The 25,213-nt window shown below is 47.4% G+C and overlaps 1 protein-coding gene across 1 annotated transcript in view; it reads left to right on the forward strand.

Moving 5' to 3' along the window:
- Positions 1 to 1,134: 1,134 nt before the first annotated feature.
- NUAK1 (NUAK family kinase 1) overlaps positions 1,135 to 25,213 on the forward strand; it is a 206,452-nt gene continuing 182,373 nt past the window's right edge. Inside the window, exon 1 of the mRNA XM_069629431.1 lies at positions 1,135 to 2,151. Coding sequence (XP_069485532.1) covers positions 1,897 to 2,151 — 255 coding nt within the window. The 5' untranslated portion in view covers positions 1,135 to 1,896. The remainder of the gene's footprint in view (positions 2,152 to 25,213) is intronic.

Here is a 25,213-nt window from a genome sequence, read left to right on the forward strand (position 1 = left end):
CGACGTCCAAGTTTTCTAGGCGACTTTGGCCAAAAGCAAGCCCAAAGTCGCCTATTATATGCAGACATGGTAATACTAATCTTGGGGCCCGATTAGGAGACGAAGAGAGAGCGGGGGACTCGTGGGGAGGTTGGGCATCACACCACCACTGAAAGGCAGTCCGTCAAGTCAAATGTTCCTGGAGGGCAGCTTTGTCTTGCATACATGCCAATTCTCCCAATGTGTTCATTCATTTAAGCGGGAGACTTTAGATTTTTCGATGACAAATATTGCTATTGTTTACATTCACCCTCCTAAAATAAGCCTAAGTCAATGCAATTTTATCGGAACATTTTATTCTCCCGCTTTATGAAACAAAATCTCCCTCCCAGGCAGGGGTGTTGCTAGGTCTGGAAAAGATCAGGGGCTAAGCTAATGTCAGGACTGGCGGGATTCAGGGTTAGCTATAGCCTTTTGGTTGTAGCCGCTGAGCTTCTATCCGGGGCTACAACCAAAAGACAATGGGCAATAGCCCCCTAGCAACGCCTCTGCTCCCATGTGATCCAAAATGTTGGCATGTATGGTCTTGTTCTGGCCCAAATCCTTGGGCGAAGTCAGGCAATATGAGCCATTCCACCTACCTAAACTGCACACTTCCCTTGCCATACCCACGAGACCAAGGCGCTCTTGTCTTTTTCTGAAAAAATAAAGGACTGCTATGTCTGCACACTTAATCACCCCAGGGAGCCTTGAGGGACAGGAGAAGCCCAAGGCAAAAAGCCACACACTCATAGACAATATGTGTTCTTTCTGGATCCCTGGGGGGAACGTGGGACCGCAGCATACCTGTGAAAATAACGTCATATCGGTGCAGGTAGCAGCTGTTTGTCTTACTAAAGCGACCGAACTTTGCAAAGCTGCGGTAAGGAGCCCGGTGTCGGCCACCTAAGGGCGGCAACTGCGTGCCATTTCTGCTGCAAGAAATACAATTTCACACACTTCAGCGAAGATTGAACAAGAACTCTAACATGAGGACATGCGCTTCACCCACCCCCACCACAACTGTAATGAGAACCGTGACTCCGCCTCCTCCTCAAGCTGAACTGTGACGAAACCCCCCCGCTCCCCCCTGCCTTCCTTAGCAAAATCCCTGGCAAAAGGGTGAGGCCAGCAGCAGGTCCACTGCGGTCCCTCCTTCTCCTGCTAGACTCAGGCTGCAGAGCAGAACCGCTGCCGCCCAATAGGAACTGAAGGGGGCGGAGTTCCGGAGAAAGCCGAAGGTATGGTATACAAGACTTGAGGGGTATTCCAGATATTGCACATCACCGGCACCACGGACTCTGGAGCAGGCGCCACGTTCCGAGGCGGACACACAGTGCCCGTGCCGTACCCCCAGAGAGGAGGCGGGGAGAGGGGAACCCAAGACTTGGGGCGGCAGCCTTACCCCTCGAGCTGTCTGACCGGCTAGATATATTCCGGAGGCGCCCTCGGAGTGACAGGGCGTGCGAGGTGGCTGGGTGCTCGCCAGATGCTGAGGTGAAGGGGGGCGCTGAGCATATGTTGCCTGGAAAGCTGCGAGGAAGAGGTTGACGCGCAGAGGCTGCTCTCAGCTGACCATTCGCTGCTGGACGCTCTCAATAGTGCCTTCGCGTCCTGCTCTCTTTTTCTGGCTGGTTCCAGCAGCACTCCTAACCGATTAGGGGGTTCCCCTTCCCCCAGTTTGCATGCATTTTGTATTCTTTTTGTTTGGCTTCCCCCGCCGCAGTCTGCCCTCGGTGCCTTTTGTGCACGATGTTCCAGAGGTGCCAAGTATGCAGCTGCGCTAAGAGAGAGGGCGGCATGGGTGCCGCGCCGTGCCCGGCCTGAGGGCAGGGCACCGGGAAGGCGGCGGCGCTTGCTCTTTCTCTCCTCCTGGACATGGATCCGTCTGCAGGTGGAGCCGCGGCCGGGCTGGATCTCCAGAGCGGGGAGAAGGGCGTTGTGATGGGGGACCCGGAAAGCTCGCCCTCCCCGGAGCCGGCGGCATCTCCCCCCGAGCTTCGCAAGCAGCACGGGGTGAAGAGGCACCACCACAAGCACAACCTGAAGCACAGGTACGAGCTGCAGGAGACCCTGGGCAAAGGAACCTACGGCAAGGTGAAGCGGGCCATCGAGAGGTTCTCCGGCCGAGTGGTGAGTGCTGTAGGGCAATGCCATGAAATTGACCCAGTGAAATGCAATGCAATGCTTTGCAGTCGAATTCGGTGCATGGAAATCCAGTGCCATGCAATGAAATGCACATCTATTGCATGCTGTGCAATGCAATTTGAAGTAATATAATGCATTGCAATACAATGACACGATTGCAATCAAATGCATTGCAATACACGACCATACAATGCTGGCAAATCATTGCAATATTTCAGCTGTGTTTGTCTGGCCTTAAGAAGACTATATGACACAACTGGATTAATTAGTGGCCGGCTGAAATGTGCCCCGGGGCGTATTGTTTTGGGCAGCCGGTGGCTGGCTCCGTGGCCCAGACGTAGCTTGCAGCTCGCGCTGCGGTTTCAGGCAATTCTTGCATGAGGCACTTTGCTTTCTTTCCTCTCAGTCTTTGTTTCCCCAGAATGCTAACCATTTGCGCACGCCCCCGCAGCTCTGCACGCCGCTTCCTCTTGGGAAGGCGGGCTCCGGCCCGCCTGTGGATCCTGTGTCGGCTATTATCCCTTGTACTCGGTCACGCCAGCTAGGCTATTAGTTCATGTTTGATGTAGTGCTTGTTTCACTGCTGCGTGCCCAGGTAGCGCTACACAGAACACGTGATGTCACTGTTACCCAACTCAGTGCTATTTCGGATGATGGGGTGAGTGAGAACGGCTGCTCTAACCCACCGACGCCGTTATTTAAGGACACTGCTGAACTCATGCCAATGTGTTGGTTGTGCGATGGTATTGGTAATTATATTGTATAGCCATTTTGGAAAGGCCTACAAGACCACGTCTTGATATCCATCCACAGCGTTGCCAGTGCCCTCTTCACAGCTCACACTGGTGGTAATATGTGTGTGGGAACTCGCCAGTAAAATTACCCTCCTTGCACCCACGCCACTTCTTGACGTCTAAACCGCACTCCTGTCTTCCGTGGCCTGTGGCTGCTTGTGGAATGGAGCCGTGTGACTAGCACGTGGCGATGAGCTGCGACATGCAGCCTTTGGAGCGAACACTAGCCTCGCGCAGGTGAGGCGCGCTACACAGGGGTCCCGGGTGGAGACCATACTGTATGAACTTGGATGTGATGATGAGATAAGCAGGCTGGGGACTTGTGACAGGGACGGTAATTATACTGCATTCTAAAATACGAAATAAAGTCTAGCATGACATGACACCTCACTAAGTCTGAAGAACGTTGTGTTACATCAAGGTTGCCCTATTGGCTTGCCTCCTCCGTCTCCTTAGCGACAGCAGTCACTCTTACACCGTCCATTCTTAATTAGACCATCCCTGCCTTCCTTGCTATGCTTTCTCCCATCTATTGCCCAGTCCTCTTGTTTGCCCCTCGCTCACTCCCTTTCCTGATGTCTGACACCCCTGGGGCGGACACGCTGCACCCTCCGAGAACAGTCATGGTCGCGTTGAAACTAGCACAGTGGTGATTTGTCGCAATTTAAAAGCCTATTGACATGCTATAACATAACATGTTCAGTTTTTTTTTTACATTACAATACAAACATTTATATTTCGAGTCACAAGGGATAATGTGCGATTTGTTAAGAATCACACAGTTTGCTTGTCTGGTTCCAACGCCGGGATTAGTTTAGCTACTGGCCGACAGGGAGCGCGTGCATCACCTCGTGAGGCTAGAAGTGACATGAACAGCACATCAGCCGATTTGGGCCGCCTCGTTTATACAGCTGCTTCCGAGCTTCAGTCTCAGGCAGCGCTGCCATGTGAAAGTACCTGCCTGCCGGGGCTCGCAGCAGCTGGAAAAAGAGGCGGTGCCCGGGGGCGGTGGTATGCCCCTCCCGGTGCATCGAGGGGGCTGAAACAGAACCACCATTCTCTGACCGAACACCAGTGAGCATAAGCACCTCTGTGCCCCCATCACTATGTCCTGATTGGTCCAGCTCGAAGCTCAGAGTTCCTAACTCTGGTGCTGGGCCTCAGCTATGCCGCCAGCCTCCCTCGCTGCTCCGTGCCTTAGACCTACGCCAGTGCTGTGCCCGCAGGCTTCCTCGCCCTTCCTCACCTCCCCGCTGAACGCTATCACTTTATAACGGCAGATAGGAAGCCCCGGAGGCAGCCCACACAGGATGGAACGCCCACAGAATCCTCACGTATCTCCAGCTTTCCATGTGCAAGGGTGCATCAGCTCCGAGTTGGGAAGAGTACTTCCGGGTGGGAAATCCGCCCCTACCCCATGCATTCGCCCAATCTCTCCCCCCAAATCGCATTAAAACACTACCTAACTTGGATTTACATGGGAAAAATACATGAGCAGATATAGCTGAATGGGTTCATTAATGGCCCCCGTGCAAAAAGCAAGCCATAGGTCTGATGCTCCTTTACAGGGCCACTATTGCAGTGGTAATTTACTCACACTTTACGAGTCTCTGATTTGGATAGTCTCGCATTTTCACCACAGCTCCGTTTTGGTGAACACGACTGGATTCTGGACCCGGGCTGTCCCGCCCTTAGAATGCCAGCCCCTGCAGTGCTAAGCGCACACGCAACGCTCGCAGCTATCCTGCGGCCCCTGGCACTCCTGTTCTGCCTCGCTTTAGCTCACCCTTTTTTTGGTCACCATTCCCCGCCCCCTGTATCTCCCTTTCCATCACTCTCCCATTCCAATCTCCCTCAGGCCCCAAATCTCCATCTTGCTCTCTTTTGCCTCACACTTTTTCTCCCCCCACCTCTCTAATAGTCTATATCCACCCCATCCTTTTCCTTGCTGTCCCACCCCCTCTCTCTCGCAGTCTACCATCCCATTTGCTTCCATTTTATTGTATGCCTCCCTGTTTTACGTGCCCGTCCTCCTCTCCGCCCTCTTCCTTGGCGTCCCTGTCTTTGTGACCCTGTCTTTTCCTTGCTTTGACTGTGAGCCACCCTCCCGTTCCGCGCCGTGTGACCTGAATGCCTGAACTGATTGGCTGCAGATGGCCGTTTATTAGGTACACAGCACACACACAGGCCTGTAGCACCGCTTGATTGGCTGCAGCTGACTACTCGACCCCCAGGTTTCAGACGGTGATTTATCTCCCATCGGGGCATCCCGAGTCCAGACACTGGAGGTCCTGAGGCTGTGCTGTCAGACATTCTGTTCGGCCCGAGATGGATCGCACGGACACGTGTGTTTTAAGAGTGTTCGTCTTTTTCTACTGCTGCTGCAGTGACTGTCCAGACTGTAGCTAGCATTTAGTTCTCAGGGACGCTCTGCTATTAAGCGCCGCACATTTTTTAGTTTGAAAGGAAAGGGATGTCGGGCACAGCCTAGTTTTACACAGTTAGGTAGCAGCGCCCTTTTCACCGCTCCAGATCGGGTGGCCGGGCCTTTTCTGTTGAGGTCGCTCGGCTATGGAACTCTCTGCCACACAGGATCATTTTCTGTTTCGCTGCGGCCTAAAGACTTTCCAGTTCTTTCTCTTTTATTGCTCTACATGTTTTTTCTTTCTTGTCTATCTCACAGTAGGCTGTGAAGCCCTGGTTGGTGAAGGTGCGCTTTACAAATAAATAAATAAAACAAATGGGGTGCACCAGTTTAGATATTCTCGCGCAAGAGCCCAAGTTTTAACTTCTGTGATGGACGCCTGATTTCATTTTCTTTTGCACTGTGACCTCACTGGAGGCCGGCTAGGCCAGTTGCCCTGGTCTATAATGGAAGCATCTTGCGTGCCCTATCAAGTCTATATATTTTAATGTTGGACAGCACCCTCGCTCGTGTTAACCTCTCTGTGCAGGACTTGGCACGCATTTCGAAAACCACCCCCAAAGTATGTTTAACATTAGCACTTTGGTGTACTGTGCAAACTCCTTGACATGGCATTTCTCGAAGCTCGCTGCACGCCTTGCCGAGCCCACGCTCAATCGCCTGACTTCATGCTTGGCACGCCACCCAGGCGATAAAGCCCCTATCATAGTTTTCCATGGATCCTTGGTGATTTGTCAACTGTTGCAGCCTGTCGGCAGGCTTGTGAGTGCTGCAGATAACGGGAGGCTAGTACCAGCATCACGCAGAGCGGCGCCATGTTTGCACACATTCATCTGACTGCACGAGCATGCGTTTCTTTATTCGAGGTACAGGGAAGTGTTTTATGAACAGTTCTCCCCCCCATTTTGCTGACGGTGGAGGATGGGAAAATACGCTGAAAAGGATGGTCACGCGCGCCTCCTCCACACGTGCACACTCTGTGGTGGGACGCACCTCGCAGGCTGTGTTGCACAGCGTCACTGGCGTGTAGAACGTGGATCTGCATACCGCAGGTGCTGCCCCACTCCTAGTCATTTTAGAGGAGTGGGCTGTGGTGGGGTGGTGTACACCAGTGAATCTGATACTGTTGCTTCTCTCCGCTGTAGACTTTTTCCACGGTGGAAGAATGGGGGGTTACTTCACACATCTGCAGAGAAGGGAATCCCTGATCAGCATCTGAGGTCTGTGGATTAGAAGGAGAAGCCCCAGCAAATAGGCGACCCTTGTATGCGGTAACAGTGGTGTAGCCAGGAAATGATGGCAGTGTGGGCCTGTGCGCTATCCTCGGCAGCATTACTAAGGTCTGCCTGCTACAGCTTGGCTCCACTGCCCGCGACCACTCCTGGTCAGACTGCATACCCTTTCTACCCAAACCCATGGGAATTCTCTCAATCTTTTCCTCTTAGCCAGCTCTCTCAACTCTTCGGCTTGCTGCACGGACCCCTCTTCTCCGGACCATTCATCACCATCTCAACCTCCTCACACTGGGACTCCCCCTCCTTCATCCATCACAAAAAAGAAAGTTCAGAACTAACTCTAGAGTCTCGTACCCGGACAAGGCAAGTCCCACCCCCTCTACTCGTCCACAACATCCAATGTGCCTTCACAGAGATCGATAATGCACTTGCACCCCCGTCAAATGTCACTCTCTTGCTCGTACATTATTCACCCACTACCCCGTCTCTTGCCCTCCACCTTGTGTTTCCCCAGCCATTTTACAGATGAAGACAACCCTGCATCTCCACCTGTGTCGCTGGTTGAAAGGTTGCTCCCTCATTCTTCTGCCTGGCTATAGACATTCTCTCCTTGCCCTTACCAATGCTCTCGACTCTGTCAAATTGACCTACTATTATAGTATACTGTCCTTATATGTTCTCTTTGGTGTCCTCCATGCACATTTTCCAGGCTATGATCCCCTCCAAAAAAAGTCCCCTTTTCTCTTCACAGCGGACGACTTTTCCTCCTACATCTCCACCAAAATCACTAAAATAGGTGACACCACGTCTACCCTCTTATCTCTCTCAACCCCGGGAGGATAGCTCAGAGCAAAAGACGATGCAGAGCAACACTCTGGGTATTAAGCGCGTTCTAAATAACTAATTATAATTATATCCCTCTGCCACCTGCTTCCCACCCCTAGCTTTCTCTCGCACTTCTCCCCCTCTGAACTACCACCCATCCTATATGCTCCGTTAACCCCTCTGGTGTCCGCTTGACCCAGGGGTCAAGTCCTATGAAAAAAAGTGGTGGGAATCATTAACATATGCAAAGGGTTGTGAAGTCACCAGAAATTAGCATACCAAGGTGAAATATGCACATTTCATTCAATTGGCTTTGCATAACCATATAAATTACACCGCACGAAGGACGCTGGCATTTCATAAAATCAACAAACACAAAAAAACATGAGAGGATATTTTCTTCTAATATGATTTTGAAAATGTTAAAAGGTGTGCATGTTTTAAACTCCAAGAATCAATAACAGATTTTCCCTGGTGCATGCAGTCCAGAATTGTGACATTTCACCTTTAGTTGAATGCCATTTTGGCATTAGGTCATCTGGTGCAGTGGTGACGTGCCAAGCCTACAAACCTGGTGACTGTGGTTTGAGTGCCAGGAACGGCATAAGTATGACAAAGACAGTAATTGGTTATTATTCTACACACAGCCTTTAATATACCAAGGGAGATGGCATCCACCCTCTTCAAAAAGTGGGTGGACGCTGTCCATCCGCGTGCACCTGCCCTCGACTTCAGCCTTGCCTTGACCTCTTTGTACTGCTAACTGTGAAAAAGCTTGCACCTGTCACCCACTGCTACCTCCCCTCCCTCTTCCGTCTCTACCTCCCCAATGGCTCCTTCTCCACCTGCTTCAAAATAGCCAAATAATTAAGAACCATATTCCTGACCCTAATAATCCCTCCATCGACAGATCGGTTTTTCACCTCTATCACTCCAAAATCCTCCAAAGAGTAATCTTCCACCGTACTGCCAACTACAAAATCACCCTGTAATGCTTCTGGAGCAGACACCTCACAGAAACTGCTCTCACTCACATACCCAACTATGCACCCACTGCTCACCACTCCATCATCATTCTACTTAACCTCTCCACAGCGTTTGATACAGAGGACCATCCTTCCCTTCTTGCAACCCTCTCAGCCCCTGGCTTCAGGTGCTCGGCACTTCTCTGGGTGACCATCTATCTACTGGAACACCTCTACTGGAACACCTCTTATCCACAACCCTCCTTGTGGTAGTCTCGAAAGGTTCAGTCCTTGGCCAACCCTTTTTGCTCTCTACGCCTCCTCCATTTTCAAACTCATCTCATCCTTTGGCTTTCACTGCCACCTCTTTCTTTGCTGGTGATTTGCAAGTCATCTTCCTTGTCGCGCTTCCCTCGCCATCACTGATCTCATGACTAGCGGCCTCTCAGTAATTCATCAGTGGATAGCTCTGTGCTCCTTAAACCATGGGTGGGGTTTCTCTTTGACAGTGATATTAGACTCCAGAAATTCATCATGGATACTCCCCCTTCTGCCAGGATTAACCTACTCAACATAAGAAATAGCTGCCCTCCCTCATCTCACCCAACATTCAACTAAAACCCTGATCTCTATCCTTGTGCCAAGCAAAGAGGACCACTGTCCGAATGTCTCCCCTCTATTCCATCTCTCCTTCAAATAAAGTTCTCAACTTTGCTGCACACATCCTCTAAAACCTGCAAAGATCCTCCCCGTCTCTTCTCACCAAGCTGGATAGGGTTACATGTGATTTGAACAAATGAAAAAATAACAAATTTAAATTTTAACAACAAAAAAAAAAATTATTTTTAATTGGGGGGCTGTCCCCCAAACCACCCATTTCCCCACATTTCCAACCCCACCCGAGCTCTCCCCAAACCTTTTAACCCTTTACCCCATCCCCCATATATATATATTTTTCATTTAATTTGTACTTTTTTTCCTGTTGAAATCGCTGCATACCGCTGGCTATTTCTCCATGCAAAATCACTCTGAGGTCCTACTCCTTGTCTACCAATCTATCTCTGGTCATGCTTGCCTCTAAAAAGGTAACTGCATCTCTCTCTCTACTCTCCTCTCGCTCTGCAAACCTCCTCTCTGCTCAGCTTCCCAACCCTCTGCATCGGCTCCTTCGCTGTACTTGCTCCTCACCACTGGAGTGCCCCACCCATTAACATTAAAGACAGCCCATGAGTGGAATTACTTTAAAACTCACCTGCTAGCCAGCAGTGCGGCACCTCCCTCCGCCTTATCAGCACCCACAAAGCGATCCCAGTCTACACCGGTCTGCAACGCTCCTTTTATATTGATGTATATTTATTTAATACTTGCATGTTCAGGTTTCAGGATATAGACGCACATCTTATTCATGGCTGACCCTTTTCCTGTCCCCAGTCTGCATAGCTCTATACCACGCCTTTGTCACCTGACCCATGGGAGCTAGAACCAGCTCCTGGGTGTGAGGCATCACCCAGCAGGCAGGAGCTATGGCCGGGGGAACCAGGAGCACTGCTCCGCTAATCAAACGTCTTCAAGAGAGGCACACTTTATTTTTGTGTCTCATTATGTTTAAATGTGTACTAGATGTGTCCTAATTCTTTTTTTATTACCATTCTCAAATACTCAAAGTTGATGTCACATATGTGTTTGTAAGGCACCAGTTGGCCTGGTGAGGCAAAAGTACTTTCTGATAGCTGTTGCTTTCAAGCTAACCATGCTCTCCTGGGCTAAAAGCAGGAGCTGAATAGCTCTCAACAATTTTGAACCCTGTGGTCTTAAGCTCAGACATCCACGCGCCTACTGTAAATACACCCTTCTTTCGCTCACACTCACCTACTGTAAAGACACCCTACATAGGGAATGCCTCTGTCATCTGTTTTCCCCTCCTGTATACGTAATTTTCGTGAGAAGTGACATCCCCAATGTTCAGTAAATACAATGCAATAAGAGAAAACAGTAGGTACACCTGATCTTATGGCAGGGGCCCTATGCTGTGGTGTGCCAGAATGCGCCCTGCTGAAAAGAGTGTGCATTGCCACACATGCCACACCGTGCACGCACACCTGTGTGGGGATTAACCTTATTCAAGAGAACAAGAAGTAGCGTAAAAGGCATGGTCTGGTTGCTAGCAGACTCGATAAACATGTGTTCCAGTGACGTGGGGACCCCTGGAACCTAGTGATAGGGAAGATCTCCAAGCTCAGCAAACGTAACGGCGCCAGTGAATCTTCATTTTCCGCTGGCGCACGTTTATAACCGTCTGCGCATGCCCGCCTGGCAACGCGCTTTTCACGACCCTTCCAGAACTGACGTCAGCTCTATACACGTCTCGCGACAGACACGGCGAATGTAAACCATGCCGTGCGTAATATGTTGTACAAGCGTTAGATATGTGAGGGTGGGGGCATGAGGGACAGGGGTCGATGACAGGAAACTGACCAGCGTCAGTCCTACAGGCATGGCAGGATATCGCACACTGCCATACAGATAACTCTGCTGAAGTAACACGTTGCCACTGCCTAATAGTTCATTTTTCCTTTTACGGGTGAAGATCTTTTTCTCATTTATAATGCAATTTTGTACGACTCACGGGTGAAACGGGTTTATCCCTGTTTGAACCCCAAGACTGTCTCCTCGGGGTTCGCTTTCCGATCACTTGTGAAAGTGAGCCTTATATGTTGATGAGGAACGAAGACCCAAATGGGCATTGCCATGGAGAATTTGCTTTCATTTCTGCCCAGAAGCCCACATTAAAAAACAAGGCAGGCAGGTGGTTTGCTCCCATGGAACAGTGCGGCACCTGCATATGTAACCACCGACAGCAGTAACCTGGGTACACTCAGTGAGTCCATTAAACAAGACTCATTTCCCAAGTGTCACTTCCACAGCACAAAGAAAAGTACAAAACACATTAAACGTTCATGTTTTATATTATGATTAAGTATATATATTTTTTCTGATGTTGCGCTTATTCAAATCAATAGAATGTTTTCTTACACTTCTCAAGATATATACATCTCAATTGAGTGCATTCGTTCCACACGACCCTACCTAGACACGCCCCGAACACCTCTAAACTCACAACATAATCGAACATAAAACTCGCTACACAAAGAGATTGTTTGATATCTCACTGAGTAGACCCCCAGAGTAAGGTATGCAGTTTCTGATGATAAACACAATTGGGAAGAAACAGCACACCACCAATAAGACACACAATCTAGTCGATTTACAGTCACCGTGACTTCTTCAGGACCATAGTTACTTTCAGTCATGCGCGGCTGGGAGGAAAGCTCAGGTGCAACACCATGGTCAACATGCGTTTGAACTCCGGTCTCACTAAGCGCGTTATAAAAGAACAATTATAATTCTCCAATGGTTCTGTGTAGATATATGCACATCCCTAATTGTTTCTAAATAATGCTATTTTCTAAACGTAAATGCATGTACACGTTCACAAATTTCAAATAGGCTTAGCAGATATGCTTCAAAGGTGGTCTCCCTCCTCCGAAAACAACAGGCAATTTTTAGAGATAGATGTTCCACTAAATTGGGGGTGCACACAAAAACGTATTCTCAGGAGTATTAGCGATTAAGCGTTGCGGCACCGCTCTTTAGAGTGGACCTCGGGCTGGACCTTTAAACGCAGAGATGCGTGGTCAAAAAGATGTAATGATGTGCCCCAAATATTTTACAGTACCAGGAGTATTACATGCAAAGCCTAGATGGTAGCAGTCATGGGCGCCACCATTCACAAACATGTGCTGCTGTATGGCGTCCGAGTGTGTCTCTAGGGCTCTAACACTGCTCCGCCAATATGCCAAGAAAAAGGGCCTTGAGGCATCGATATGGAGAATGAAGCTCAGTATGATCTATGCCAAGCTTGGTAAATATCGGTGATCGATGACAGTGGCCATAATTAGGGTGCGCGATCAGCAATGGCAGACCTCTCCAGGCCACTCCGTGCCTCGACCGCCACAGCAATGAATTCCCCTTCAGTCGACAGCCCGAGTTGGATGTGGATGTCTCGAGGTGCTCTTATTTCGTGGCCACCAGGAGCCTCTTGGCCAGCGACGCTGCCATCCATTGAGGGATCACCACCTCCATTAGTGAGATTTGCTCATGGTGCTGCTCTAATCATAATATTTAGTGCCAAGAATGGTTTATTTCTGTTCCGCACAGGAGCTTTAATAAAAGCAGTTTGGTGCTGAGCAGATGCGTGGTGAGTAGATCCACATCAAGATCCATTCTTGTGGAATGGATCTCGCAGTGCCCTTTCTAATGGAACATGATCCTGTGCTGTCAAAGGGGATCTCCTGATGACATTCACCAACCACCTGGGCACTGTTCTGAGTGTCCCTGTGAGGGCTGATGGGGGACGGTGATCCGAGTGCATCGCAGGTGACACAGGTCACTTCATAAGTAACCTGAAGGAAGCATGCAGTGGAGAATAGACTACTCTTTCACGCCAAGAAGTCCAAGTCTTAATGACAGGCATCCGGACAGATAGAAGCACGTCATCTACCCCACAAAAAAAGATGGAATTTCTGCATCACTCCTCAGTCAGACAAACGGTGGTGGATATGCAAACTGTGCATGCTGCTTACCACACCGACACGCTCTGCTGGATAGCTCCTGGTTGTTTCTGTCTTTACCCCCACATGGATTTTGTCATGGTTACACCCAGGCTGGCTGATACCAAGTGCAGCCATGTGGGTATCCTGCTTCGACATCATCTAGAAGTGCCGTCCTGGTGCTATTGCAGTTTGCCTAGTCTACCACCATTCATATACTGTTTGAGCAGAGCCTTTTAAACCAATGAACACTCTTCCAAATTGGAATTGCAGCAAGAGGTGGACCTTGAGTCACCATGGTCTTGACCACAAATGGCGCAGAACTAGGGACTATATGATATGATGATTGGTATGATTGGTTATTTATAACATGCTTAATACCCAGAGGTTTCTAAGCGCGGACCCGGGGATCGAATCTGTGTCGCTCCGTGTCATCTTGCTTTCAAGGCGAGCACCTTGCCCTTGAGCTATCCTCCCGTGACTATCACTATTGCTAGTCAGGACACTTCCTCCAAGAATTCAGGCAAACCATTGCCCTGAGCGAGCGGTCACCTAAATGCGCCTCTTTTGCAGGCCTTCCAGTCTGCTGACCAGGCGCACCTAGATACTGGAGCGTACTGCCTGAAACAGGCCGGATACAGCACTACCGTGCTATCCGGTAAGCACAAAGACATTCTAGACACACTATCTCCACATGACTTTAATATATTTCATGCACAGTATTTTGAATGACATTCTCTACCGCTACACATGCATTCCCAAAATGCAGCACCAAAAGAACAAAGCACCATGATCAGAGCACATCTCAGGCCCTTGCGCATTACCCCCGACACTATTCGGACGCCATGGACATTGTCCACCCATACACCCATGCTCCAGAATCCATGCTCGTAGGCGCATGAACTATCCTGCAGTACCTCAATCAATACTTCCAATATCTGGCACTCTACTGCTGCTCACTTCGGGCACAAACCAGGACCAGCGTGCTTTCCACCAATCATATCGCATTTCTAACCCTACTGCACTATATCTGACATTGTCTAGTGCATAAGCCGTGCTTCTTTCGTTCACGCATGTGTTCAGACTAAAGCCTGGTGGAATCCCAGAACGATGCTGCAAAGCCTACATGGACAAACCTGCAGCATTATGATGCCTTATAGTTGGAAAATGTATGCTATACAAATGCCAAATAACACACAGGGATGGAGATGACTATACTTGTTTTCATAGCCACCATCCTCCCCTTCACTCTACCTTAACTCGGCTCTTCTCTACCTCTTTCCCTTCCCTGATAATCACCCCACTGGCGCTGTGGCCAGTGGCCTGATCCTCTTAAACCTCACAGGATCTCAGGCCCTTCCTCCCGGTCAATGCCAGCACCCCTCCCCCCCACTCCACTGCGGCCCCCTGCCTGCTGGCTCTATATACCTCCCACGTGAGTCGCCTATACTAGCACTTAGCCGGAGGCTCGCCTCCTGGCTCCACTTAGCACTTCCCTTCCGGGCCCTCCTCCAGCACTTGCCCACTCCTCTGCTCCCCCTTCAATCCCCTTTCCCAGCACGTCTCTTCAATGAATTTGCACGGCCGAATGCCGCACGGCCTAGTAGGACCACGACTGTGTATATAGTCTGTTGTTTATTATTATTATTTTTTGCCACTGTAATTATTTCCCCTGTTCCCTTCCCATTTAGCCTTGTGGCGCTTTGAAACACAATTCTGTTGCATAAAGCGCCTTACAAATGTTCAATAAAATAAAATAAATAAATACCACAGCCAAGTACAGTCTAGCGCAGTCGATTAGCCGTGCAGTTGTCCAGCACTTCTCCCTCAAGGGCCAGCCATCTTGTTGTGATGTCCCAGGCCTCCTCTGGCACAGAGACAGGAGTTGGAGCAGGAGTAGACTGGGAACGAAGAGGGACAGGCAGGCAGGCAGCATGGTGATGCCTAGAACGCACCACAGTCTGAAGTTGAGATGTCAGAAAGTAATTGGGGCAGTGGCAGTACACTGCATTTCTTTTCCGCATATTTCCACTAAATTAGGCATTTTTGGTAGGAAAGAAAAGGACGAATCCTATCTTTTCTTTTCATCTTAATCTCGCCCTCCCCACATCCTGGTACCTGGTAACACAGATAATACTGTAGCGCTTTAGGTGTGGCTCTAGCGCTTGGAAGTTCTCCCATGTCAGGTGTGAGTAGGGCATCCAGACCGGATGTTTCTGCCTACTGTAGTGTATTGAGTCCTGTGTTCAAATTGGGAAACAAAACTATAAGGGCCTTATTATGAGTCTGGCGGTAGCCATGCCGCTAAAAACGGCATAGCAGCTGCCGGAGCCATTATTTTTCCGGCGCCCGGCAATGGGGACTTACCGGGGCATTACAGCCCCGGCTGTCCCAGTAATTGCCCATTGCAGGGAGCCGGGAAAATATTACTCCTCATTCCCATTCGAGTCCCATTGGACTCAATGGGAATGGGGAGGACGGATGCACCGGCACCATTCATGAATGGTGCCGGTGTATCGGTCAAGGTCTGCGGGCGGGTGCCGTTCTGCCCGCCAGGTCAGACCTGGTGCGTGGAAAGGCACCTGCCCGCAGGACTCGGAGTATGCCGGTCCGGTAACAACGGTGCCGGTAGTTTACCAGCACCGTTGTTACTGGACCGGCATACTCGTAATGACCCCCTAAGTGTCTGAATGTAAAGAGCAACTCAGTAGTGGACATCTGAAAAGGGCGTGTTTGAGAGCACTGTGAATATCTGTTTAGGGGTACAATCTATGAGTGTGTGTTTGTGTAGTGCAGCGGGGGAACACATTTCATCAGGAATACTGTTACTACATATAAAAAAGTTGTAGTCTACACATGTTGCGTATACCAACATGTAGGTGACTACAAGCAAGCAATGACGCAGGACGTGCATTACTTTCGGCACATGGCTGCTCATATGAGACTTTCTTGAAAGTTCACCAAATTTGGCACCTGTGTTTGGGTGTGGCAAGACACGATTTTTGGTCAAATCTGGTGAACTTACATGGAGGAGGTCAGTTGTTCTCAATTTGCTATGTAAAGTGTCATCTTGTATGGCATTATGCAAAGACACACACATATACAGACCCCCCGCCCCCACACACAGAACTTTCTATTAGAATGATTACATGAATGTTGTGTAGCATAAACATGAAACCCAATACAAATACAATGCAAAAAAGCTCTGCACAGGGAACGCGTCAGTGTTCCCGCACTGATAATCATTATTTTAATGCTAATGCTGGTCTTCATCTACGCGTGTGGCCAATGATGTCATGTCACAATGTGTTGGGGATGTTTTAATCAGTGGCACCTGTAGTCGACAGACATTACAATTCCTTAAGCGTGAAGATAGCACTTGTTTGGCTCCAGTTTAGCCCAGGGTGTTTGGGAGCACTGATGATGGGGCAGTGTTTCCAGATGGCGGCTCATAGGGCTGAATTTAACTCTCGCCGTCTGCCAGCAAGGCCCTCTGACATTTCACGTGACATAATGCGAATGGGCTGCATCAGCTGCAGTGAATGGCAAGAATTCCTGCTTCCTGATCCGCGCCTGTCATAGTTATAACACGTCAATAACCGCAGCACACTTCCACTTGGGATACAGACTTACCTCAGCCACATAGATAATGTGTATCTCAAGTGTTGCTAAGATACAGGTGGGCTATTCACCACTCACACAGATAGTGCATCTCATAGGCTCATATGAGTTCCAAAGACAGAGGTAGCTCATGCAGACGTCACATCAGGGTTCCAAATTGAGGGGTGCTGGGAGCTATTTAGCTCCGGTTTGTGGCCCAGGAGAGCCTGGCCAGCTTTCCATCAGCAGCTTCCAGGAGCTACTTTTGACTCCCCAGGCCATCTGATGCAGAAAAGCACACCTATGTGAATTTAACTCTGTGCATTTGGGATAAACGATAAATACTAATTAGGACAGATCTGTGTGACATTTAAGGCATAAGGGGTCATAAGCAATACGCGAAATGTCAAGTATGCATCTTATGTGGAAGTAAAATTTGCGGACCGCTGTGTACTAGCTCTTCAAAGGGGGTTCTGGGTGTCTCTCTACCGGCACAAACACAGCCCATTGACATGTTCTTGGGTGGATGGCCCCTGGGAAAGTCTCAACCAAGTCTTTAGCTCACTGTCCCTTTCACAGAGGAGAAATATCCCTGCATATCATTCTTTGTCCTGCCCAGGGGCAGTTCAGCAAGGAAATGCTAGGCAATACGCCTCTGAACAAGAGTACCAACAGCAACCCCATACAAGTGTTTCAGCCATGTTTGGCATCATCAGTGAGGTGGAGCTGTGCCTCTCTGAGTACAGTGAGCAAGGGGTCCATGTCTGGATTCCGCTGGTAACTTAGGGTGAGACCCAAACTTACTTAATATGCAAAACAAAGGGAGTTCTGGGTGTCTCTCTACCGGCACAAACACAGCCCATTGACGTGTTCTTGGGTGGATGGCCCCCGGGAGAGTCTCAACCAAGTCTTTAGCTCACTGTCCCTTTCACAGAGGAGAAATATCCCTGCATATCAGTCTTTGTCCTGCCCAGGGGCAGTCCAGCACCAAAATGCTCTGCAATTCTCCTCTGAACAAGAGTACCAACAGCAACCCCATAAACGTGTTTCAGCCTTGTTGGGCATGACCAGTGAGGTGGAGCTGTGCCTCTCTGTGAACAGTGACCAACGGGTCCACATTTGGATTCCCCTGGTAATTTAGGGTAAGACCCAAGTTACTTAATATGCAAAACAAAGGGGGTTCTGGGAGTCTCTCTACTGGCACAAACACAGCCCATTGACCTGTTCTTGGGCTAGCTCTTGATGCCCCAATGGTAGCTCCTGCTCACTTGTTAATGCCAGATACCCAGAAGCTGCTTTTATTTCCTGCTTATCTAGTCTTAATTTCGATCCCTGCATGTAGATATTGCAAACCTCATTAAATGACGACACATGTTTAAAAGACACAAATATACTATATGTCATTCACATGGATATTGTGCATTTCATGGTGCACGTGCATGCCAATGACATAGGAAGAACATACAACACTCTCACAGATTTTTTGCACCCCATACGTCCACTAACATTCAAAGGACACAGGTAGACACTTAATTTTCTTTAATTTTATAGGATTTTAATGTGCCGATTTACGGAATGCTTCTTTTGAATGCTGTAGAATGGGTGAGAGTAGTATACCAATAGAAAATCAGAGTTATGTTATGTTATTGGACGTTTATACTGTGCCTATCACAACCACAGGGGTCTTAAGGCTCATAGCTTGTCTGAAGAGATGGTGCATTGTGCTCCCTCCAGGGGTGAACCAAACTGTGGCCTGTGGACGAAGGGATGAGCACGGGAGGGACAGGGTGGAGCAGGCAACAGAGGCAAACTACAAACTGCCAGAAAGATAGGTAGGACAGGAACAGTGGGACTGGAGAAAGGGGGATATGGCTGTGGAAGAAGGAGTGCATCATTAGTTATTCAATTAAACCCTGCTCACAAAGTTGAGCCGTGTCAGTGATTGCATTGTACAGTACATTGCTGAGTGATACTGGATAAAGACAGTGGTTGTGAGATAGACTCAATATGTGCTGTATCCTTGAAGGATGCAGGCTATACCCAGAAAACACTTACAAAAATTTCCTAGCAGTGACATCGAGGATGATCTGGAGGCGCTGAGCCAACGGAAGGAAAAGGCCGGTCTGAGGGATAGTCTTATAAAGGTGAATGAAGGGCACCCAAAAGGAGAGAGGGATTCGGGAAAGAAGAGATAATAATCGCCCCCTTCCAGGGCCAGAGCTGCTTGACTCCTTGATGAGGAGAGTCGTGTTTGGAAGAAAATTAGTCTTTAAGAGTTAGTGATCTCAAACTGTAATCGGTACTGTGGATCTCCCAGTGTGTTGGTTATATAGCAGGATATGGCATATCGCCCAAGCATTAACATTGTTCGTGGACGGGGCCCGTCCATCAGAAAAACGTACAGAACTTAAGAAAAGCAAAGTCTAGTGAATTTTTGTAGAACAAGTGATGCATATGTTTGAGTATTGACCAACTTTGTGTGCATGTGCTGAATACCAATTGGTGTCGATTAACTATCAACTGTGAAAATAGGCTTAGCTCTTGCCAAAACAAGGATCATTCAATGAAGAAAACCGGAGCGTCTGGTTGAGAAAAATACGACCCTCCCAACATGGTCCTGGGCTGTAGGGGAAAAGTGGCTTGAATACATTTCCATTTGCACTTGAGTTATAATTACTCCAGCGGATTCTTAAATTGACATCCATCAAGTTGTGTGGTTTTTCGTATCTAAGCTACTGAAAGTGCACCTACAACAAGTCAGCAGGTATTAGGAATGTATAGTAATAGAAAAGGACAGGAGAGAAGAGTACACTTTCTTTTAATTCTTAGTATGTGCAAAGCCAGGTAATGGGAAAACATTAGGGGGAGAAAGGTCAATTCAACTACCCAACAGATTTAGGACATATTTCTGCTTAGCAATAATAAAGGACTAAGTGGTTACATCACACGTATGTCGACCACATCATGGTCAACGTGTGTTTCAAATACATTGGTAGATTATACATCACTCAGACATATATTGTACCCCTCCTATGTCTAAGAATTTTCCAAAGACACATGCATTCTATACATCCCTTACACAGGTACTGTGAATCTCATAGGTCCATAAGTAGATCATGTAGCAAACACACAGATAGTATACACCTCCCTCAAATTGAATTGAGCACATTTTATATGACAACAGCATAGGTATTGTGTATCTCAGTCAAGATTTTCTGAAATCTGACAGGTTCACAATCATTCCAAGACGAAGGCAAACTGTACACCAGCCACACAAAGGTTGTCCATATCCTAGGTTCTTGGGGGTTCATAGACCGGCCACAAAATGTGCACTTGCTACTGATGATCGATTTTTTTGCTCTTGGCGAGTAATAAGTTGTGTACTGTTTGCATGTGAAGAACTGGCATTTGTTCCAATGGAGCAAGTGACTTTTATGCCTGGGTAGTGTTTTAATACTTGAAATTTTGCACCCTGCCATATGGATAGGCAAACAGATGTTGCGAATCACAAGCGTTAGTACGCGTGGTTTCCCAAGTTAGAGGCCAGCCATTCATCAATCTAGCAGTCGCACAGATACCTGTAGTGTCTCGTAATGCAAGGGTACACAGACACACTGTGTAAATGGGGAAACGTTTATTTGTTAAACGGGATACAAATATATACATGTAGAGGGGAATCTAAATCCGAGCCCAGCTTCCTCTGTCCTGGCTCCAACCGTAACTTCTCGCTAGCTCTCCTCACCATCCCCTTGTTTTAGAGTTCCAACTTATCACTGCATTCTGCAGGCACGATACCACACATCCCCCTTCTTTCACACAAGCTCTCCTTCAGACTGTCACATTTGAATATAGTCACCTAGATATCTCGGTCTCCTGTAGCCTCTTCCAAATCTTGATGTCACCAATGAAATGCCTGTCACGTCTGACAAGGAAAATCCACCAAAGTCTCCTTTGTTCCCCCTCACAACCTTCTTTCCACTCGTGACTCCATCATGCCTCGGCTTCTCAACCATCACTCTCTCCAGGTTCCATAACCTTCCATCCTTTGTCTTCACAGCATGTTTAACAACTTCTATCACTTCAATTGGTCTAGACCACTGACAACCATCTCCTCTCAACACCACAGGCAATTCGATTCTGACCCGGCCACCCACTTGCAGGAACTTGAATTCCTTGTAGTGTCTATTATCTTGCAATGTCTTGTTTTGTATTTGTCTTTCTCTGATTTTACCCTTCACGCCATCTAACACAACTTCCATATCGGTCACCATTTATTTAGTGCTTGCCTTTCTTCCTCTGTTGTGTTCAAAAGGAGAAACTCCAGTTGAGCTGTGCGGTGTGAATATATGGGCCACAACGGTTCTCTTCACAGCCTCCTTCCAATCGCTCCCATTAGACCATACACATCTAATGGCTTCCTTTATCACACTGTTATATCTCTCCACAACCCCATTTGTTTGAGGATGATATATGGCACTGGTCTTGTGAACAATGGCTCTCACCTTAAGGTATTTTCCCATATCCTTTTACTTGAATTGAGACCCATTGTCAGTCAAAATTACTACAGGATAACCTTCACGCTCACACAATTCCTCCAAAAACTCAATTACTCTTCTGGTTGTAACATGTGGAGTCATCATGAGCTCTCTAGTCAACACATCCACAACTACAATACAATATGTCTGACATCCACCACTGCATATCGGTCCAATCACATCAATCGCTAGTTTGTCCCATGGTATCCCTGGTATATCGGTGAGAGCCAGTGGACATTTCTCACTCAGACACACTTTGTCACTGTTGATACAAAGGATAGAATTCCTGACAATCCTCTCAATTTGGGTGTCACACACATGCCATCAAGAGCTGTTTCTTATCCTGCGCTTAGACTTCACTAGTCCCTAATGTCTTTCATGCCCAAGATGTATCACTTTCTCTCTTATTCCCTCTGGCGGCACAAGCTTATCTGCTCTCATAACAATGCCTCCCTGAATGCACAGTTCATCTCTAATGTTCCAAAATCCTTCCATCCCTAATCTTTGCACAGTCTCTTTAATGAATCCACCCTCCATTACATTTTTGATGATGATCCTCATATTATCATCTTTCGCCATTTCTTCAAATCATTCCTGCTTAGAAATTGAAGGTTCTGATACTTCACATATCACATCCCTATCCTCATCAACATCTTTGGTCTCCAAATTTGTTTTCATCCGAGATAGACAATCTGCAGTGTAGTTTCTCACTCCAGGAATGTCATCACTGTAAAATCCTATTCCTGTAACCTGGACACCCATCTTCTTATTCTACCAGACATTTTGTCCAGGCCCTTCATGGAAAACACTTCAACCAGGGATTTGTGATCAGTGTGCAACTCAAATCTGGTTCCCCAGACAAAGCTCCAGAATTTGTTTGCTGCCTATCTGATAACCAGAGCTTCCTTCTCTATGCTCGCATACGCTTTCTCCAGACATACTCTTTTCCTTCATCAATTTGCCTTAAGACTGCTTCAACATGACTTGCATATGTCGTAATCACTGTACGTCTTCCCCTTATGTAGTTTTGTAAAGCTGGCGCTGCTTCTAAAGCCCTTTTTTTGCAGTGAAATTAATTTTAACAGCTGTCATCCCAAGCAAATCTCTTGTCCATTTTCATCATTCCTCTCAAGGAAACGGTGTGTTCAGCAAATGCCTTAATACACTTTGAATAGTATTCTGCCATACCTAAAAATGTCCTGACCAGTTCCTTGCAATTAGGTGTAACGATATGTTCTATTGCACTAATAAAATCCTTCTTAGATGAAATTCCTTCCTTAGAGATCACATGTCCCAAGTATTAATTTTGCTTCCTGTTGATTTTTGATTTCTCCTTACTGGGATTCATTCTTATGTCATTCAACTTCTTGAAGACTTTCTCCAGTTTTCTGTCATGTTCTTCTTTATTCTCAGCATACACTAAAATATCATCTTGAAAGAAGATGACACCCTCATCTCCATCAAATATTCTGTAATTGATCTTCTGAAACATTGAAGCCGCCGATATAAGGCCAAACGTCATCCTGCGATATTGGAATAATCCTTCCGGCGTAATAAAGGCAGTGATATGCCTGGATTCCTTATGTAACTTAACTTGATGGTACGCTGATGCAAGGTCAAGTGTCGAAAACACTCTAGCTGGACCCACTCTAGAAATCAATTCTTGTATGATTGGTAGAGGATGCCTTTCAGAAATCACACATTTGTTGAGTTCTCTTAGGTCAATACAGACTGACCTTTCCCGAGCTCTTCCTCACTACAACTAGAGGTGACTCCCATTCAGATGCATCAATGCACTCTATGATTCCCTGCTCTTCCATCTTCTTTGATTCCTGCTGCGTCTCTCATCAATATTGGAATATTGTGTAGTTTTTGTGCTACCAGTTTTCAGCCTTGCTTCTGCATTATACGATGTGTGAACCTCTTCAAACTACCAATTTAATCTTTAAAAACCTTAGTTTGTATTACTTCTTTACCATTTTCTGGACTCTCAATCATAAAAAAACTGCTTCCACTGCATTCAGATCCAGCCGTACCTTCAGCAACCTCTGATGTGCCGAGCTCAGAAGGGGAGATGCCCCTTTGAGACATATACACGTCCTTCAGCCTGTCTTTCTTTGAAACCCAAAGTTGCTTTGAACCGGCCAATTAGGTCAATTTTCACTCCACCATAAACTCTTGGAATAATGTCCACTTCATGTAAATACAAATTTCTTCCATTCCACCTCTGGAATGAGTGTATAGTTGGCTCCTGAATCCTCCATCATCCCGACCGGTACTCCATTCACATGAATGATAGTTTTGGGGCTTTCTAGATCTCCTTCTTCACTTCCTACTGCTGAAACACACTCTTCACCTTCATCACTGTCTTTATTTCCAATCCAATTTGTGAATGTAGTTTTGTTCCTCCAACACCTAGCCAGATGCCCTCTTCCATTGCAAATCCTGCAAATTATCCTAAGAGCAGGATAAATCGGACTGTTAGCCAAATGGGAAGGGCTATCACACCCATAGCATGTTCTTGATGAAGTTCGCCCCTTTCTCTTTGTCTGCCTTGTCCTCATTGAAATTCCATAGTAGAACCCCTTCTGTTGTCTCTATTTGTTGTATGACTGTTATGGACTCCCTGTTATCACTGTACCACCTTCTTCTTGCACTCTGAGTCGCTACTACTGCAATTGTTTCCCCATTGGGTGGTTGCGGTGTACTAACCGGGGCAGTTTTAACTGTGATTTCTTTCACTCTGCCCTCTAGTGTCTTCACACATTCCTCGGTATGTTCAACCTCCTTAGCCATTCATCGGACCGTCTCCAGAAGCGGATCATCTTCCGGCCAAAGTTTTTCTCGTACCTTGCTGCTGCTGCATTCTAACAAAAATTGATCTCTCAATCTTTCCTCCAGATGTTGATTGAACATACTCATCCTGGGTAACTTCCGCAGAGCTGTAATCTACTGTTCCACACGTTCTCCTTCTTCTTGTATTCATTTCCAAAACCTATAACGTTCTAGGATAGTGCTCAGTTTCTTTTCATAGTGTTCATTCATTTTCTTTATGGGCTTCTCATATTCATTCATATCCCCACTTTCATCGGCCGTCAAATTGGGCAGGTTTTCAAATTACTCCTGCTGCTGCAATGTAAGAATAGAGATTTCTTTCTCTCCCCACCATAATTAGTGCCACACACTACATTGGTATAATGTTCAAATGCGTTGAGCCATCTTTTCCAGGGCAAAACCAGTTTACCAACCTCTGGTAGAAACATTGTCGTGGGGACACACTGTGACTAGCCATGTCTCCAGCACCCCTTTGGGTACCCGTGGTGAGCATATTCTAATACATTGGTTTCACTGTGCTTATAAATTTCCGCTGTAGAGATAATCAATTCCCCCCAAAAATGTTGCTGTATTACTAGTGATGTTGCTCACTATAATGTCCAATGAATTTCAGAAAGAGAACATTTCTTTTTTTACACATATACTGGGATGAGGAAGATGTCCTATTTCCAATGCAGATGCTGTCAGAGGTGCCTGATCTCACAAAATGGCCGCCTGTCACATGAGCGAAACTTTACATTGTAGGGTTCTTTCCTTTAGTCTCTTTGACTCTATTTCAGCATCAGCCGCCGCTAATCCACACAGATAGCTGCGCAGTCACTGCACTGCTCTAGCTCTCTCACCTTATGGAGCGGATTGCCTTGATTCATGTCTTGTGGGCCCCTTCAGTTTACCGGGATGCAGGGGTCGCCGCACTTCCTACACCACTTTTGTTTGGTGCTGGTGAGTCCTCGTCACCACTCTGTAGTGTCTTGTAATCCAAGGGTACACGGACACACTGTGTAAATGGGGAAACATTTATTTTTTAAACGGGATACAAATATATACATGTAGAAGGGAATCTAAATGCAAGCCCTGCTTCCTTCGTCCTGGCTCCAACCGTAACTTCTCGCTTGCTCTCTTCAGCGTCATCCTGTTCTAGAGTTCCATCGTTTCACTGCATTCTGCTGGCACTATGCCGCACAGTTGTACATATCTTAGACACATACGGGTTCAGAAGGCTC

This window comes from Ambystoma mexicanum, chromosome 12 (assembly GCF_040938575.1).
Source record: "Ambystoma mexicanum isolate Mex_15411 chromosome 12, UKY_AmexF1_1, whole genome shotgun sequence".
Taxonomy (NCBI): domain Eukaryota; kingdom Metazoa; phylum Chordata; class Amphibia; order Caudata; family Ambystomatidae; genus Ambystoma; species Ambystoma mexicanum.